At 43.7% G+C, this 18450-nt stretch overlaps 1 protein-coding gene across 4 annotated transcripts in view; it reads left to right on the forward strand.

Moving 5' to 3' along the window:
- The first annotated feature begins 286 nt into the window (after positions 1-286).
- Positions 287-18450, forward strand: part of USP7 (ubiquitin specific peptidase 7) — a 71901-nt gene continuing 53737 nt past the window's right edge. For 2 of the 4 annotated variants that reach the window (XM_071444259.1, XM_071444260.1), the window contains exon 1: positions 287-958. In XM_071444259.1, the coding sequence (XP_071300360.1) occupies positions 877-958 (82 nt within the window). In that variant the 5' untranslated portion in view covers positions 287-876. The remainder of the gene's footprint in view (positions 959-18450) is intronic. The other 2 variants (XM_071444256.1, XM_071444257.1) reach the window with 2 other exon arrangements.

Raw genomic sequence — 18450 nt, forward strand, 5'->3', positions numbered from 1 at the left:
CCCCCGCCAGCCAGAGCCGGGGCGAGCAGCGGGGTCTCAGCCCGGCGCAGCGGCCGCGAAGGGCCCGGCGGGCAGCGCAGAGCGGCGGCCGCAGCGCTCCCCGCGCAGGTGGCGGCGGCGGCCCTGCGGGGAGGCCGCGGCGGCAGCGGCGCCCGGCCCCTGTCCCCGCCCCTCCGGCCTCCTGGGGCGGCGGCGGCGGCCGCGGCGCTTTCCCCTCCCTCTCTCGCTCGCTCCCTCCCTCCCCGGCTGCGGGCTGTTCCCCCTCATGCGGATGTGACATTTCACGGCGTTACCGCAGCCGCCATTTTGAGGCACAGAGCGCTGGCGGCGGCGGAGCGGCAGCAGCGCGCCGGGGCTCGGGCGACGGGGGCGGCCCGCGGGCCGGGAGCGGCGAGCCGGGCGTCGGCCAGCGGCGGTGCCGGGGCGCCGGGGGGGGCGGGAGGGCACGGCAGGGGCCCCGCGGCGCCTCCCCGACTTCGCAGCGCCGCGGACACCTCGCCGGGGGAAGGGGAAGCGCCGAGCGCCGCCGGGCCCTGACTCCGGGTCTCCCGTCCCCCCCTCCCGGTCCCCTCCCCTCCGGCCCCCGGGGAAGCCGCCGCCCCCGGCCGGACCCTCCTCCCAGCCCCTTTTCCCCGACCGGGTGCCGCCGCCGAGATTGGGCGAATAGCGAGTAAATACGTGCGCGTCTCGCTGCCTCCGCCGGCGCCCCGCTCCCTACTCGCCGGAGCCCCGCCGCAGCCCCTCGAGCCGGGCGCTCAGTCCCGGCCGCTGCCGAGGCCCCGCCGCTCCTCCGCCCCTTCCCCTCCCGACACAGGCCCGCAGCCCCCCGCGGGAAAGGCCCAGCCCGCCGCCGCCGAGCCCCAGCCCCAGCCCGACATGAACCACCATCAGCAGCAGCAGCAGCACCAGAAGCCCGGGGAGCAGCAGCTGAGCGAGCCCGAGGACATGGAGATGGAAGGTAAAGCCGGCCAGGGCCCGCGCCCTCAACTCCGCGGAGAGTTTCCCCCTCGCTCCTCTGCCCCGCTCCCGGGGCTCCCCCACCGCCGCGTCCCCTCGGGGATCCTGGGCCGCTCTCCGCGGTAAACACGCTCTGCCCGGGCCGCTCCTGCTGGCTCCGGGGCGCGGGGAGCGCTGCTCGGCGGGGCTGCGGGGGGACGCCGGGGAAAGTTGCGGTGCGGGGCCGGGGGGAGACGGCTCGGGGGGCTCCGCAGGAATTCGCACCGCGGGAGGGGGAGGGCGCGGGGGAAGCGCCGCTACAAAAGGAGCCCCGCGCCCCCGGACCCTCGGAGCCTCCCGCCGGGCGTGGGGCGAGCCGGGGGGGGCATGGGGGGTCCGGGCAAAGTAGTTGCCGTGATTCCGGGGCAGGGTTTTGCCTGGGGCGGGCGAAGGGGACGCGGCTGTCGCGGGGCTCCCCGGCGGGGCGGGCTGGGGGCTGCAGCCCTGCCCTGCCCGGCCGCTCATTGTATGCAGGCAGCTACGCTGCTCGCCATTTTTAATTAACCCTCCTCCGAGGGTTATTTACAGAACCCGCTGCCGGCCGGGCCTGCGCGGGTCGGCGGGCAGCGCTGGCCATGTGTAGCGCCTGCACAGCCCGCGGCCCGCATCCTGCACCGTCATGCAGTTGCGCTGGTTCCATAAAGGAGGCACTACGTTTGCATGTTCCCTACCCCCGTCCGGTGTAGTCTCCAGTGGTGCCTTTAGCGGGGCCTTTTTTTTATTTTTTTCTTTCTCTTTTTTGCGTTGTGGTGTTGTTTTTGCACGCCCTCCCCTCCTCTGAACAACACCTTCCATCTGAATTCAACGCTGTAAAATTATTTTGGGCAAACGTACGGCGGGGTTTCGTTCCCAAAGGAAGGACGGCCACAGTGAGCTAGCTACTCGTACCGATTGACTTGGAGGTCAAAATCACCAAGTACCTAAATATCGTTTAGAACGCCTGGCTGTGAAGATGACAATTCTCATTCAGCCTGACATAAATACCCACTAGCACAGGATATTTTGCTTGAAAACGGGACAATCGACTTGGCACATGTACCTTTCTGGTAAATAATAACCACTGAAATTGGGAGGAGTGAAGGTGCTTCAGTGGAAGTTTGTCACAGTGACTGTGAGATTGCATTTCAATTTTAGAAGGTCATTACATAAAGCCTGACTTTTTAAAACATAGATGTCTATTTCATACAATAATGGCTAGAAGTTATTTACTATCTAAGTTACTCTTAGGTTCTGTTTTAGTAAAATCTCCAGAGTGATGTTTCTATACAATGAGACAAATAAGTAAAAGGAGTTGATTGGAAATATACCTCTTATTTGTATACATACAAGTATTGGTGTCTTGTGGGTTACAGCTTCCAGCAGATTGTTTGACAGTCATTAGTAATCTCTATTTTCTCAGTGTCCTTTTTAAGTCCTTTAGAATATTGACTGTATTTACTGTGTTTATTTTGAATTTTGTGGGCTGGATGCTCTGCCATTCTGGACTCACTGTGACATGCTGGACATTTTTATGCAGTTTAAGGATGTTCTGAACTTCTCTGGATTGCGCCCCCTCTGCCACTGGGAATACAGGAGTCCAAAATACATGCAGAAATCACTGATGGTTGTGAAAATCATGCTGAGGACCACTTCCATTGGAGGAAAGAGTCTCTGCACATGTCAACACAGTGACACTAAGAATACATCATTGTCTCAGAAATCTATTTGTAATCTATTAGAACACACACAGCTGATTCCAACTGATATGACAAACTTGGTAATTTTTGAGACTTTACAGAATTGTCCATTTATATAAAAACAAAGCCAGAAAAGTTTAGCCTGTGGAGGTTTTTTCCCATACTTGATTTTTCTTAGAGAAACATGTTAATTTTACTGGAATGCAGAGATCAGCTTATTGCTAACTTTTAATAAAAGTTGACATCATGGGTATACATTAATTTAATGTGTAAAACAATGTTTGTCATCTTAATATATGGGTGTTAGTGTTTTCTTTAGAGATGTTTTCAAGCAGTGAGGAAAATGCTTAATAACATGTAGTTAGCTTAATTTTAACATGCACAGAGCAGTATTGGATGCCATTCTTCAGTGAGTGATCACATTAGATTTAGGAGGCATGTGAAGAATGCACAGTGGAAAATTGCACATCTTGATTTGAAATTACTTGAAGGTTTGCTCAGTCTGTGTACAGCTACACTAGATGAACAATTTTTAAAGAGTGAAATAACAATTTTAGATGTAGTAATCGAAGTGTGGAATTAAACTCTTCAGGGTTGAATCAGATATGGTATTTTGAGTGTTTGCTCTCATGTCCCTATTTTTTTCCTCTCTCCTTTCCCTTATGACTAATTTGCTTTTCCTTGATGACCTTATGGACACTCTGTGTAAGTGAAAGTACTACTGGACAGGGCTTTTGGGCTTCACAAGGGATGAAGACATTTGCTTTAGAAAGGAACCTTAATCTCTGCATCAGGGAGGAAAGCAGCAGTGCCAGCCACGGTAAGGGCCAGGTACACACTCAGCAGCACCAGGGCATGGATGCAGCCTCAGCTGCCTGCAGTGCTGTGTGTCACCTGTCACCCCCCTGTGCATTTAGTCCTGTTACCGTGGGTGTCAGTAATCAGCTTTAGCCTTACTGGGGCTTGGCACTGGTGATATGTGGACAGGGAAACTTTAAATTTCAGAGCTCAGTAGGGGTTGTGTCCCTCTAGCTGAAGGCAGCTACTGCCAGAGCTGAGGGGACACTTGGACAGCACAGTGTTTGCTGCTTCTGGCTGTCCCCTCAGGTGACACAGCAGCTGCTGGGCTACTGCACCTCCCTGGGACTATTACAAACAGAAAGTGGGGGGTTAAGATGTAGTTCAGGTTGTTAATTGGGTTCACCTTGCAGTCCCATTTAGTGCTGTGTGAATGTGGTGGGGGCATTGGGGCAGGAAGGAACAAGACGGGCAGCTTGAGGTGGCACAGGTGGTGACAGTTACCTGGCCAAATTCTGTCACTGCTCCTGCATTCTGTGTGCACCACTCATTTATTTTCTGCTGCACAAGAGCATGTGATTCTGGCTGCCTTGGCTGCCTTTGGGCCGAAACAGAGTGGGAGTGTGCAGATGAGCCGTTGGTGCCTGGGTATTAGATAAATTAACAGTTTGGGGTGGTGATTAGTAAATTATCCTGTGGAAATTTTGAAGTTTATTTGTATGCTAAATAAATTTAGTGGAAGAAAGAAATAATAGTTTTTTCTGTACTGTAAGTAGGGTGTGTAGTTTGCTTTATCGTGCAAGGAATTAGGGCTGTAGCGTTGCTAGTGAGTTGCTCTATAAAGTGTAATTGAATCCAAGTCTGATACTTTATATATGCTTCCTCTGTAACATCTTTTCACAAATGCCTGAGCTTCAAAGAACTCTGCTTAATACAAATCTACAGTTACATGTTGCATAGAGTTCTTTCATGAAAAGTCTCATTTGCAGCTTAATAACTGTAAGTTTGCCTTGTTTATAATTTGAATCTGGTTTTTTGTAGGTTCAGCCTCTGCCCATAGTTCCATAGGTACGTGTGTTTCTCATTAGGGAAGTTTCTTTCCTAAAGTAGCCAGTGCAGGCTTAGCTACACAGTGTCACAGGCAGGGAACCTGCAGTGACTGGTTGTTTAGGTTGCATTGTTGTGTTCTGTCCTTGTGTCAGCTCTGCAGCCTCTCAGGCAATGCCATCTTTTGAGTTTTCCCTTAGTTTGGGCAATTTAAAATTGAGACTTGAATTGCAGATGAAATAATGCAGCATTTGTACAAAAAAAAAAACCCGGGAAAAACCCAACATGTCTGTGAGTATGTGAAAAGTTTAAAATCACACTATTTTGCTGTTTCCATGCAGCTGAAAGTTTGTGCTCCTTGTTCATTCCTGTTTTGCTCATTACTGACAGAATTTGCTAGATTTCAGTCCCACTGTGAAATACTGGTCTCAAATACTTAACTTATTTTTGCCTGACTTCTGAATGCTTGCTTCCCTCTCATATTTTGTCCTCGTTAGTATTCTCAATTCCTGGCAATTTAATGTCATTTGCATACCTAATCCAGTGTTCACTTCTTTTCTGCTTGCTTCTATGCCTTCCTCCTGAAGACCTGTATCCCTCTCTTTCCCTGTGTTCCTTTGCTGTCTTCTATGTTGCCTTTAGCCAGGTGGTGATAAAATGAGGCTGTGTGTTTGAGAGGAGAAAATGCAGACTAATTTCATTATACAGCTGTAGGTATCTGGTCGTTTATGTGTTCTTCCTGCCCCTTCCCTTCTCCAGCATTTTCCATGAAAGAGATGATGGTCAAGCAAGGAAGTATAAAAATGCTGATGCAGTGGACAACGAGCAAAATTAGGTTAATTCTGGGGTTATACCTAGAGCAGAGAACCAGGCCTGGCCTCTTACTTGCAATAATGATCATGTTTGGTAGCTCTGGAAACAGCTTGCTTGGCCTTAGGAGAAGATGTGCATTGATCATTCTCAAGTAGCCACTTCATGCCGACCAGGAGAACAGCCTTGGTGGCTTCTGCAGAGTGCAGGCCACGTCTGGAGTTCCTTCTGTGCATCCTCCATAAATCTCCACTGTGGATTCTCAGTAAGTTGTCAGATTTAGTAAATTCTCTGGGAAGAAGTGGAAATAGTGGAATAGTGGAAAATGTGTGCAAGCTTCAGAGGGAAGTGCAGATCCCACACTCCTCAGGATGAGCTGTGTATCTCAGACTTCCTTACAGCACTCCAGTTGTTCATGCTGTGGACTGAATTCAGAAGTGGTGAAAACTGCTCCCTGTTGTTCCTAGGGAGTTAAACAAAGTAAAGTAGCAAGCTGTCAAGTTGTGTGAGGAGGAGCAATAACAGCCCAAGCTACTTTAAAAAAGCAGGTGAAGATAGTTGTTTAAAACTAACTGAATCAGTTTCATTGCTGCAAAGTAATTTATCACAAGAAAATCTAAACAGTGCATCCAGCTTGTAGCAGTTAAACCAGTTTAGCCAGTACATCTTGCATGACATCATCTGATATTTGGGGTAAGGGTGAAAATGAACTGGTTTAAAGCTTGTGAAGCATCCAATTCTTCTTGAATGATAATAAATTTAAAATAGGGCATTGTTTGCTTTAGTTTGTGCTTTGAGGTGGCTCAGATCAGTTGCTTTAGTTTGACTTTGTATCTTGGGGCTGTAGGGCTCAGGGCTGTTGATTGTGAGGGAGTAAAATACTGGGTGGCTTCCAATACAAGTTATTAGTAATCCATAGCAAGTATGCTTTTCCCCCTGAAATACATATGTGTATTAATATATTCAAAATCTGCTACATACTGATTTGACATTACCAGCAACAAGATTAACAGTTATTAAAAAGTGTTCTGACAAATAGAAGGGGGGCTGGAGATGGGCTATCTTATTTATCAAGTTATTAAATATATAGTGTTGTTTTCTGAAACATTTCCATTGGTCATTCTAATGTATTTTGCTGCAGTGGTTATAGCATTTTAATTTCATATAGTAGCAAAAAGAGTAAAAGTGCACCTAATCAGTGGCAATGGCTGTAGCACAATCTGTGCATATTGTTGCAGGCTTAAACTGCAACATTTTAACATTTCTGCTAATCCATTTATTTTTCATCTTGCCTTGCTGATTGTAGTAAAACTATTTCTATAAGTTTAGAAACACTGAATAGGGTTTATGTGACTTTCTGGCAAAATGAAGAATGGTCAGCTTGGAAATAGTGTCCTATTCTGACTTTGATTTGCCTGGATTCTCTAGAAGGCTGAGATTTTCTCCACTAGAAATAATTAGGCTTCTGGAAATTAGTAGATGGATTTTGAAAATACTGTGCTAACTATTTCCAGTTTGAGGAAGACACTGTTACTGAAAATACTGTGCTAACTATTTCCAGTTTGGGGAAGACACTGTTACTGTAGTGTCTAAGAGTCTTGGGTATTTTCTTCAGAACTTAAAAATACATTTGAAAATTGTTTTATATTGGACTTGATATAATCTAGAATATCACCACTTGATTGCCCAGTGTAACAGCATGATCATATTTGTTAGGCAAAATTTATTAAAAATATTGAGATAAGGTGATAAATTTTGAGAAAATTTAAATTCCATGCTGCAATCAATACAGCATAGCTCAGTTAGTGTTTTTAGCTGCTGTTTGGCAGCTGTTTGAAACATGACCAAAACAAGTCATTCCTGACCCATATAATAGTGAGGATTTAAACAAAACCATCATGCTCTGTAGCATCAAATGTCTTAGGAGAACAGGATGTTCACTGTCTGCAAACCTGAGTTCTCCCTGACTGCAGCTGTACAGTGAGCTCCAGAGCGATGCCACTCAGAGAAGGTGTGCCAGGAGCATCCTACTGAACTTGGGCAAGGAAAACCACTGTTCCCTCAGCCTGTTCTTGCATATGTGCTGCTGTGTGGGTCTAGACAGTCCTTCCAGGTCCTCTGCAGCAGAACCAGCCCCTCAGCTGGCACTCCAAAGCATACTGCAAGCCAGAGGAAGATGATGTGGATAGTGAGCTGGGATGTTGTATGAGGAGAAAGTTCAAAATAGAATTTTTTTTTAGCAGTACTGCAGTATTTTGAAGCTGAGGAGAGGTGATGAGTTTTTTTAATATAGTCGCATCTCTTTGATATGAAACATAAAATTGCTGGGAAACAGAACCTGGAGCTCTATATGTTGTGTGTTAAGTGATTTAATGCATTCCAGTAGAACATGATTTAAATGCAGAAATCTGTGAAAATTATTAAGGTCACTTTTCATAATTTCCCTTTTCCTAGTGTAAATAGCAAAGGGTGTGTAGGAGTATCATTGGTGTTCACTGAGCTCTAATCTTGATCATCTGATGATTTCACAGGTTCAATGTAAGGATGTTTTTAAGACTATGGCATCTCCAGCTGTGCATGTGTGTTTTGGTAAAGGTCTAAGGACAGTTCTGGTTTAGGGTTCTAATTGTGATGTTACTCTAATGCAACAATTGGATTAATTTCTGCCACCTTTAAAACAAGGAATGGTTGTGTATTCCCACAACAGAGATTTTCCTCCCTGTGCATTTCAGTGAGTTTTCTGATATTCCTGATATTGTTCAGCAGAACTTTGGAGATTTTGATTAAATGTGAGAGTACATTAAAACTTGGTGAGGGTTTTAAACTCCAAATACAGCTTAGGAGGTTAATTTTCTTTCTGATAAATAGATCAGACATTAGTGGTGTAAATTGGTTTCATAAAATACCTAGACAGTGAATCAAAAATGTACAGATGTTACATCTCTCTTTAGTAGATAAGGTAATAAATTATATTATTTATTTTAATATATAACATTTAAGAAGGGAGAAATTACCTTTTTAAGTAGAGAAACAGACTTCTCAATATACAGCCAACCCATTGTTGTGGGAGGAAGCCACCCTGTCCAGGCACTGGGGCAGCTGTGCCACCCCCTCTTGTTGCTGCTGTGTGCAGCTGAGCCCTCATCCCTCAGCAGAGGAGGAGGAGGAGGAGGAGGAGGAGGAGGAGGACTTCTGGGGAGGTGCTTTGAACTTGCCCATGTTCTGCTGTTCTCCCACCGTGCTGGACATGGCTGTGGCAGTGACAGAGGCTGGTTTACCAGCAATGTTGTGTTCCAGTGTGCAGGGATTGGGGTCTAAAGGTGGCCCCCCTGTGCCTGGCATCTTTGTTTCTTTTCATTGCTGTTTTGCCCATCAGCTGGGATAAGGGAGCATTATAAATTCAGTCCTACCAGGCTGCCTCAGCCCCCTGTATGGCTGTGCTCCTCAGCAGTATGCTGGTTTGGACTGTAACCTGTTGCATTTTTTAGTCTTGACAGTCTCTGCTGGAAAAGAATGAAGAGATTAAGAAATGTTTGGGGAGTGAACATTTATTTTTTATTATTTCTTTCCTTCCCCTCCCATCTAAAAATGCATATTGTCTTAGTCAAGGTGGAATTCTGAATCCTGGTACAGGGCCATGGTGATTTCTGCTTCATTGGTTTTTTCAAGACCAGAGATGACTTCATTTGGAGTTGGGGCAGAACTTGGATTCTCCCTTCCTGCTCACAAATCCAGGCAGTTCCCTTGATGCAGCTGCCTCTTTGCTGCTCAGTAGTGTGAAATGTGTCTCAGTTACTTATCACCAGATATTTCTGGTAACTGCAATCAGGTAACAATTTTTTAGGCACAAGTTTTCCTTCAGAGCATATCTTAAGTTTTCCAGTTAGATAAATGATTAATTTGCTTCTTAATTCAGCTTCAGATGGAGCTGACTGGACACTCACATGCTGCTGTGTGGGGATACAGGCTTCAGGTCCTAAGACAGTGTCAGGTGTACTTGTTGTAAAAGGAAATTTGCACAAGCAGAGTCTGTGTGAACCTTTTATTGTTCATTAAATCAAGCTAAGGATTAGTTATATTTCCTTCTCCATTGGGAATAGCAAGGAACTGACCTCTTCTAAAGAATTTTTCACCTGGTTTAGTGTTAGTTGCTTAATAATATCAAGGGGTGAACCTAATTCTAGAGAACAGGAGAAACTCTTAGAAGTTGAACACAGAGATAACTCGAATGTGTCTGTATATGGTAGGAATGAAATAGTGGGTCACAGGGCACATGCAAAACCCTCCCTGCTAATAGCAATTAGAGTGGTGGTGTTTCAGTTTTCATCTGCTTTCCTCTCCTTCTCATTCTTCCTGTGTGGCTTTCACCTCCTCTATTTCAGACTGCTTCAAATACTTCTTGCACTCTGCATCAAAAAACCAGTCCCCTTGAAAACTAATTTAACACTTTGTAGTATTTCTGTCATGCCACAAAGGTAGCCATAAGCTTAAGTGTTCGGTTTTTTTCTTTTTTTTTTCCTTCTTCTTCCTAAAAGTGTCCTTATGGCTGAGGATTTAAAAATGAGCAACAGTAAAATCAACCCCAAATCTGCCAGAACTAAAAACTGACTTATAATTTCTTTAAAAGTAGTTAGTTCTGAAAGCTTAACCACAGAATTTTATAATAATTGTTTTTTTCCTTCAAATATACCGCTTCAGTTCCATATTGATTTAAAAGTATTTCCTTATCCTCAGCAGGTTTGTCTTGTTTTTTCAACTTACTTTGTTCATCAGGCTTATGCTTTGACCTAATACTGTGCCCTGGAGTGTATTACCCAAAGCAGGAGAGAGGGTGGTGTGGGAAGGATGTGATCCTGACTGGAAAGGATTCTTGTGGCTTCCTCTGAAGGAGGGAGAGCTGTGCAGCTCCTTTGCTTATCAGCAGAGCTCTGCTGGGGAAACCCTCTTGATTTTGATAATAGCACAGATTAATGGGAAAGTAATTAGAAAGTTTCACAAGAATGGATCTCGTTGTTGATGAGCCATAGCTGCTGTGTCCCCTGTGCTGAGATCAGGACTCAGAGCCAGGAGCTCTCCAGTCCCTGCAGCTGAGCAGGAGCTGAGCTGGCTCTGGGGCAGGTTGGAGGTGGGACTGTGGCATTGCCACTGCAGAAGGGTGTGTGTAACCTCAGCATCTGTCTTTAGGCTTTTCAACTCTGGATAAAACCATTCAGCTTTATTGGTCAGTGACCTCTCTTGCTGGATTAAGAAAACATTCCAACTAATTCTAAAAGACCTTTGAGCATCCTGCAGTTACAATGAACTGAGTGCAGTGAGAGCCCATGCCTCAAGTGGTTCCCTCAGTATGTTTATCTGTTTGTTGTCTTTCAGTTCATACATACCCCAGCAGTGTTTGTGTAAATCTGTATTTCAACTAATAATTAAGATGAATAAAAATTTAGATACTTTATGCCACATTTGAAGAACAAAACTGAGGTCAATTCCAAGAGTAGTGTGTGATTGCTTGAAGTGAAGCTTACTCAAGATCTGAACATGAGCCATGGGAGCCTTACATATCCAAATGTGTAAACATGTGATTTTGCTGCTGAAGTTGTACCAGTAGCACTGAATTCAACACAGAACTGCATCTTGAAGGCCCATTTTGTTTGAGATTATTATTATTATTATTATTATTATTATTATTATTATTATTATTATTATTATTATTATTATTATTATTATTTTTGTCACCTGGCTTTTATTTAAATTAGTCCAGCAGAAGCCCACTTAGCAGGTGTGTGTGCTTGACCTCTGTGGAGCCAGAGGCATCAAACATCTCCCCCATCCCAGGAGTCTCTTGGCTGCTGCAGTGTCAGGTGGCTGTGCAGCAGTCCAGCTGAGAATAATGCCTGCAAGAAAGGGGAGCTTAACCCAAAATTGAGCACCCAAAAGCTGCACAGAAGGTCCTTGATTTTGGTCTGGGCACCAGACTTGATGATATCAGATGACTTTTACATGCTGCTGAGAGCCAGGGGAAGAGTTGTGTCTAATTCACTTCAGTGTTGCTGCAGAGAAGAGGTTGTCTTCTAGAACAGGGGTTTTGACTCTGTGCTTCCCTTTTGCCTCCTTGCTCATAAGGAGATGAATGAAGAGATCTGAATTTAAAATAACTTCCTTATTTTGTGTTTATTTTTAACCTAGCTCAGTTCACTGGTCTGCTTTATTGTTTGGCCCCACAGACAAGTGGGTCAACTGTACTGAGGAGGGAGGAGGATGAGAAAAATCTTAAGCCATTAATGGCTTCTAGAATTTGTTTTTAAAACATACCCAAGACCCTTTATTGGACACCTGGGCCTGTCTTCCCCCAAAAATGCATTGCAGGGCCGTAGCAAAGTTCCAAAGGTATAAAATCCAAGTTTACAGAGCTCTTGGTGCAGACACATGGTTTTACCATTATAAAAATTGAATGTTGTTCAGATGCAAACCACTTCTGGGGATGAAGTTGTTCCTCTTACAGGTCTGCTTCTGCATGTCTTCATTTCTTTTACTTATTTTTTTCTTTTCTTCCCACAAGGGTATTCCTTGTGCCTTTGTATAGTTTCTTGCATTTTCCAGCTTGGAGATACATCTGAAGGGTCTTCAGTTTTTTCACCTGTATAAAGTGGGTTACTATTTTCTGATTCAAGTACACATTAAAAAGTCAAACAGTTACCCAATTAATATTATAAATTTAAATAATAACTTAAATTAAATAATGATCTAAATGTATTTGTGATGGTTTTAGTCTCCTGTCCAAGTTGTCCTTTTGTGTGGGATGAAAATTTTCAGCTTGCATTCAGACCTGTATTTGGTGTTTACTGCAGCTGTTTGATCAGCCAAGGTTTCTGGCCACTGTAATGGTATTAATTTAAACAGGAGACACTGATTTCTGGAAGATGGTTGGATAATAAAGGTTTTTAGCAGGTGTGTTAGAAGCAGAGAGTTTCAGAGTTAACCTGCTTCCTGATCTGGAAAGTTTGCAGAAGAAGATGCGTGAAATTTCTGTCATTTTGAATTCAGCTTAAAGTGTGCCTATTGCTATTAGCATCACATTCACAGGTTAGACCTAAGAGGGTAAAAGTGGCTTAGAACTGATGAGCTTAATGCTAGACAGGGTCTAGTTAGCATAGCTGGAGCAAAATGTTGGCAGAGATTACCTGGGCTAATGCTAATTTTTGATCTCTCGTTTTTAATATACCTTGAAATGCACATTAACCGCCTCAGATGCATAGTTTATTAAATCAAAGGATGGGTGTACAATAGAAGTACTTAAAATTTTGGCAGCATACAGTTTTGTAAATAGATATCTGTGTTTTCTGGAGTAAGAATTTTTTTAAAGTAAGTGGAGTTGTTGAGCAATTATGGTTGATTTCTACCCTAAATATGGACTGCTACCTTCTGTGAGAAGCTAGTTAAACTCTTGGTATTGGAAGCCCACTGCTGGTAGTGGGTTGATTTCTACATCTTGCTCAGAGATTTGGGGGGGGTTATTCATTTGATACCTTGTTTCTGCAGAGGGGATGCACTGCAGCCCAGAGCAGTCTTGTTCCTGACAGCACTCCCTTCCTGGGGAGCCATGTCCCAGCTGGGGACCCCTTGGGATGACAGGACACTGCTCTGTGCCCCTGTGCTTCCCAGGGCAGGGTGCACCAAAGGGACAGGAAGGGCTGCCTTGGCAGGAGAAGCTTTGAAAATGTGTAACTGCTTCCAGAAGAAAAGCTGTGCCCACCTCCTGCTCCAGCTCAGGAGGACACCTGGAGAAGGGGGCAGCTGGGAAGAGGGGCCTTGTTCTTGGCTGCAGCCTTGTCCAGGTGCTCCTTGGGCCTGAGCAGAGGAGAGGCTGCAGGGGTACCTGCTCCTCTTTCCTGCTGCCACAGAGAAAGAAGATGGTGTGTTAGCTGCCTGCCAGGCAGGGAGTGCTGCCAGCACTCAGCTCACATGGAATTCTTAGTGGTATATGTTCACTTCAGAAGTTCAGCTTATATTCATAAGATAGCTGAAGATAGCTGTATACTTGGCTGTGTTGAGTGGCCTTGAATTTTCTGGGAGCTGGAATGCTTTCCTCACCACACTGTTTTTCTTTCCCATGTTGATTCACTCACCAAGATCTGTAAGTCCTGTAGTGGTTAAATGTATGCAGCTGCCTCCTTGATCTGCAGGGAAATTTCTACTGTCTCTGTAATCTTCAGCAGTAGCAAAACCTATTTTAAGATCCTGTTTTAATGGTAGTCCAGCACCTGAATATACCTGAATAATTTGATTTATGGCCTCCCCAGATTGCTTAATCGCTTTTTGTGTTGTAAGGTTTGGGAGAAAATACAAATTGCTGTAGACATGCCACTTGTAGGGGTGAGAAATACTTTCTCCTTTCCACAGACTTCTACCAGCTCTTTGACATGTGTTCTTTCAAGCAATGATAAATACAAGGATTGGAGTTAAGTTGTTGGAGCTATATTGAAGTGCATGTTACCATTTTAAAGAGTTTATGGAGCACCAGTGAGATAGCAGGAGCCAGCAGTGGCAGGAGCAGCTGTAGTGTGCACATCATGTACCTGCCTTCCCTGTGCATCATGGACCTGCTCATCCTCTGTATTTCTGAACAAAACTCAAAACCCTTAATGCCCTAGAACTCCTGCTTTTCTTTCTGTTTCCCCCTGAAGATAAAGCATCATGAAGGTTTTGGACCTGTGTAAGCATAGATTCTGATTGTTGGATATTGAGAAACTGTATTGCTGGCACTTGGATTGCTGATCCTGTTCAAAATCTGGCCAGATCAAGTACATTAGTGTATGAAATAAAATGTAGGGTCATTTCTTTGATCTCAGATAAAATATTTATGTAAATCAAGTATTACAAATTCTATAAATAATACCAATACTTCTGTTTCTGATTTAGTCCTTGCTTACAGAACAGAAAGTGTGAAAGCTCTATCTTGTTGAGCCAATCTGATTGCATAGTTGTTAAAAATGATAACAAAAATCTCATGGAAACTCTGCAAGTCCAGCAGACTTTTTTCCTAAAAAATAAAATCATAATTGTCCCTGGAAGAGCAGTTGTAACATGCAGTTCATGCAGTGCAGGCAGTGCTGCTGTGTAGCAGGAGTTTGTCACCTCAGCTGCAGGGGAGTGCCAGGATTCTCATGGAGTGCTTGGGACCAGTGTCTTACTTTGTCTGCATGTGTGCAAATGATGCATTTTTTGGTAGGTGTGGATTAATCCTTCCTCTTCCCCAGTAGCTGGAGCTCAGCATTCAGGTGGGAGTTCCCTGTACAGCTCAGCAGGGTGAGTTCAAAGCAGTGCCTGAGAAGGAAGCTTGCAGGGATTGGGAGTGTGCTCAGATTCAGGGATGCTGGATTGTATTTAGGCAGAGGGAATAAGCACTATTGGCATTGAAATCCTTACATTTGTAGCCTTTCTGTTTGCTTGAGAAATTCGTGGAGTTGATTGCTAATAGGATTTGCAGAAAATAATGAAAACACTCTTCCCTCCAATTGCAACCCCAAATTTGGCTGTGAACACTTGCATGTGTTAGGTATGATGGCAATAGCAAAAGTTAAAACCAGATACCTCTAAGTTAATTGAAAGGTGTTTATCTTTGTTCTGGGGACATTTATTCTGTGTTAGTACTTTGAAGTAAATATTTTAATTTTCAAAGAAGAGAGAGTGGCATTTGCAGTGTTTTGAACACTGAAGAGCACCTTTTTATCTTGCATTGTGCAGCCCAGCCAGAGTGGATGTAGTATTTCCCTGTGTGTGCAGCCTGGTCCTTGGGCTGCATTTCCTCTCTCCTGCAGTTCAGCTGCAAGTGGCTTCAATCCCAGGGCCCTGCCTTGAGAAGATGGGGGATCCTACAGCTTGACAGAAGTTTCCTGATAAAATTCCAGAGATCTCTAGCATCCCACAGATTATCATCTAGATGTTTGGTGAAATACCTTGTTTACCCAGATTGTCCAAGTCAAAGTGAGCCAGAGATGTACTCACACTGTCCCCTTGTCTGTTTTTCTTTTTGGTCTTGTGGGGTTTCTTTGATCTTAAAGCTTGTTGAAAATGCATCAATAATAAAACATCCACAGGGACATGAAAATACCTGAGCTTGGCCATATGAATGAACAGTGTATGTTTATTTTAACATTTTTATGGTCAAAGGTTGTAATGGGGGGGAAAAGGTACATCTGCTAGGTAAAAATCTAGACAATTGTGTTGTGTCTGATGGAGTTTGTGAACAAGCTTAAACAGGTAAAGACTCTCCTGTTACATGTGCACAGATAAATTTCCTGTTGTGTAGCTTTGCTGTTTGAAGTGTGCCAGTGTTGTGTTACCACCCAGATAAACCCAGCACTGCCACTTGTAGCCACCTGGCTGCTGTAGGTAAAATAACTCAATATTCTTTGAAAAGGTTGGTTTGGTTCCTTTGCTGGTCTGAGAGCTGTGTCCCAGAGAGCAGCTTCTCCCCCCTGATAACCTCCAGCAAAATAACCACTAAAGTAACCATTCTCTTTTCAGTCCCTGTCAATTTTAAAATAGGAGAAGATAAAATAGTCTTTTATATCTCTTCTTATTCTTTATTGCAAAGGCACAGTGTGTCTCTTCCTTTCTTTCAGAGAAAAAGTTTCCCCCTCCGGAAGGGATAACAGTTGCAGTTAAATTATTACTGTCTCAGTAATTCTTAAATCCTGCTCTAATTCTGATTTTGACCAGTGACATCTGGAGCTTATTTGAGGTTTGGGTCAGACCTGACTGCAGTGGCATTTAAATTGGAGCTCTCTGCTTCAGTTCAGTTAGTTTATTGAATAAAAAAAATTAGTCACTTTTCAGTGGAAAAACTTGCAAATAATGCACATTAATTGCAGATACTTTTTTTTTGTATGTAATTCTGTTTCTTCAGCAAGATCTCTTAAATCAAGTCCTCTCTGCTTCTGAAAGAGGAACATCCTTATGGCTTCTTAATTGAATTTTTTTGGTGAAAAAGGTCTGGAGATAAGGAAGTGCCAGGAATTACATACTAGACAGTTTGTGGTGTACCTCTGTGTTTGGGTTTATTTTTCTCTTCTCCCCTGTGATCCACTGCCATGCATTATCCCATGCTCACACCCCTTCAAGGAAAACTGTTAGCAGTTTTAAAGTCGTGGAAAAGTAGTCCAGGAAAAAGAGGGGCAATGAGGATCCAGTACCGGGGAGGACTGACCAAAAAAATCTACTTTTGTATGCTCCAAAGATACACTCCAAATAGTGAGAGCATTTGTGGGGTGAGAGTCGTGGCAGGACATGTGAATGGAGCAGAAGAAGTGTGAGTAGTGAGGGTTTCCATCCCAGCTGTGAGTGAGGTTGTAGTGGCTGATGATGACACACACCACAAAACACTGCATTATTAAGAGACAAAAATACAGCATGTGGAGTAAACTTGAGGGACTTTGTGTTGTCCTGAGACAAAGGAAAAATCATTCATCAATAACAGAATAAGGAATTTGAGATACAGCTTAGTTCAGTGATGGTGTTTATACCGGCTTCTAGCCAGAGGCAAAGCAGGAAGGCAGTAATTAATTTTGGAAGTCCTCAAAGTTTGCTTCAGATGAGTGACACCAGCAGTGGAGTGAAAATAGAAGTAGTTGGGAAGATTTGCCAGGAAGAATAGGGTATTGAGATTGGGAGTGTGTTTCTGGAAACAAAGCATAAGAAAGATGTAATTCACTGAGTGACACGCAGTAGCCAACTGTCCTAAAATGTGTTTTCAAGTCTGTTTTGTTGCCTTTATATTCTAAGAATAGTTGACCAGAAAGCTATTGAAATACTGTCTGAGGATTTGGCTCATGAAACAAAAAATGAATGTAATATGTAGTAAGAAAGTAAATATGCAACAAACATGTGAACAGTGAAATACAATTTCCTCTTCAGAATGTATTTCTGATGAAAAATGTGCTAATTATAATTGCTGCCACATGTGAACTAACTCGGTTTTCCAAAGCAAAAGGAGAATTTTGACCAACTTGTTTTGTCTCCCTTTACAAGGGAAAAGTAATTAGAGTGATTATTTGGGATGGTGACACATCAGGACATTACTGTGAGCACTGAAATATCCAAGAGCCACACCATATGCAATAAACTCTGTCAGAAGCATCATTATCCCTCCACTCCTGCCATTCAGCTGCTCTTTAAAATGAAATTAAAATAAAATTACATAGGTGTGAGGTCTTCCTTCTTGAGGGCATTTCTCAAATTTCTGTTTCTGAAATAGTTGTTTGCATAAACCATGTCGTTTTGAAGTTTGCAGCTGCAGATGTTACTGTATGAGGTACAGGGTTCAAAAAGCTCTGTCTGTGATGAGGTTCTAAAAACTTGCTGGTTTAGAGGTGCTCCAGTGTATATCAGTGGGTTTTTCTTTTTTCTTGTTTGTATTACCAGTTGCTCAGGTTTGGAGATGTGAATTTGGCTGTTCACAGCTCGTGTGCCTGTGCCGTACACAGCAGTTTCTTTGCCTCGTGGATTTCAGTGTGTTTGTGTTAGGATTTGGAAAAGCAAGTTAGCCTCAAAATCTGTATATGGCTGGGTCTGTGTGCTGTTTTCTCTAGAATACAGAGTATTACTTCATTCCTGATTGTGATTGCTTAACTAATAGGCCTGGGGAAGCAGGGACTTGGTTCTGAGGTCCCATGGCAGCCTGTTTGGCACCAGAACAGCTGGTTGGCTATTTAACACTGAATAGTTAAACAGGAAAAGCTTTCTCAGTCACTTAAAAGTTTCCTTTTGTTTTCAGTAAGAAAAGAATGCGACTTAAAATTGCTGACAAAGAAAAAGTGATAAAATTGTCAGTGGAGTGCTTAACTGAGGATTATAAAGTTCCTGTTCTGCATTCTTTTAAGAATTCCATGGTAAATAGTGGAGACTGACACCCGAGATTCCATACAAAACAGTTTTTCAGCTGTGTTATTTCTTTGAAGAAAGTTGTTCTCCATGTAGGCAGTATTAAATAATTAACACTGTTTAGTGCTAATTTTGGTGTCTGCTAACATTTAGATGTTTTCAGTACAGTAACTTTCATCTTCAAAGCAGTGAAGTGAAGCTGATCTTCAGAACATTTTACAACAATAATCAGCTCTTTCTTAGAGCC

The sequence above is a fragment of the Agelaius tricolor genome, unplaced genomic scaffold (genome assembly GCF_023055355.1).
Source record: "Agelaius tricolor isolate 1412-34295 unplaced genomic scaffold, bAgeTri1.0.p SCAF_19, whole genome shotgun sequence".
In the NCBI taxonomy this organism is placed as follows: domain Eukaryota; kingdom Metazoa; phylum Chordata; class Aves; order Passeriformes; family Icteridae; genus Agelaius; species Agelaius tricolor.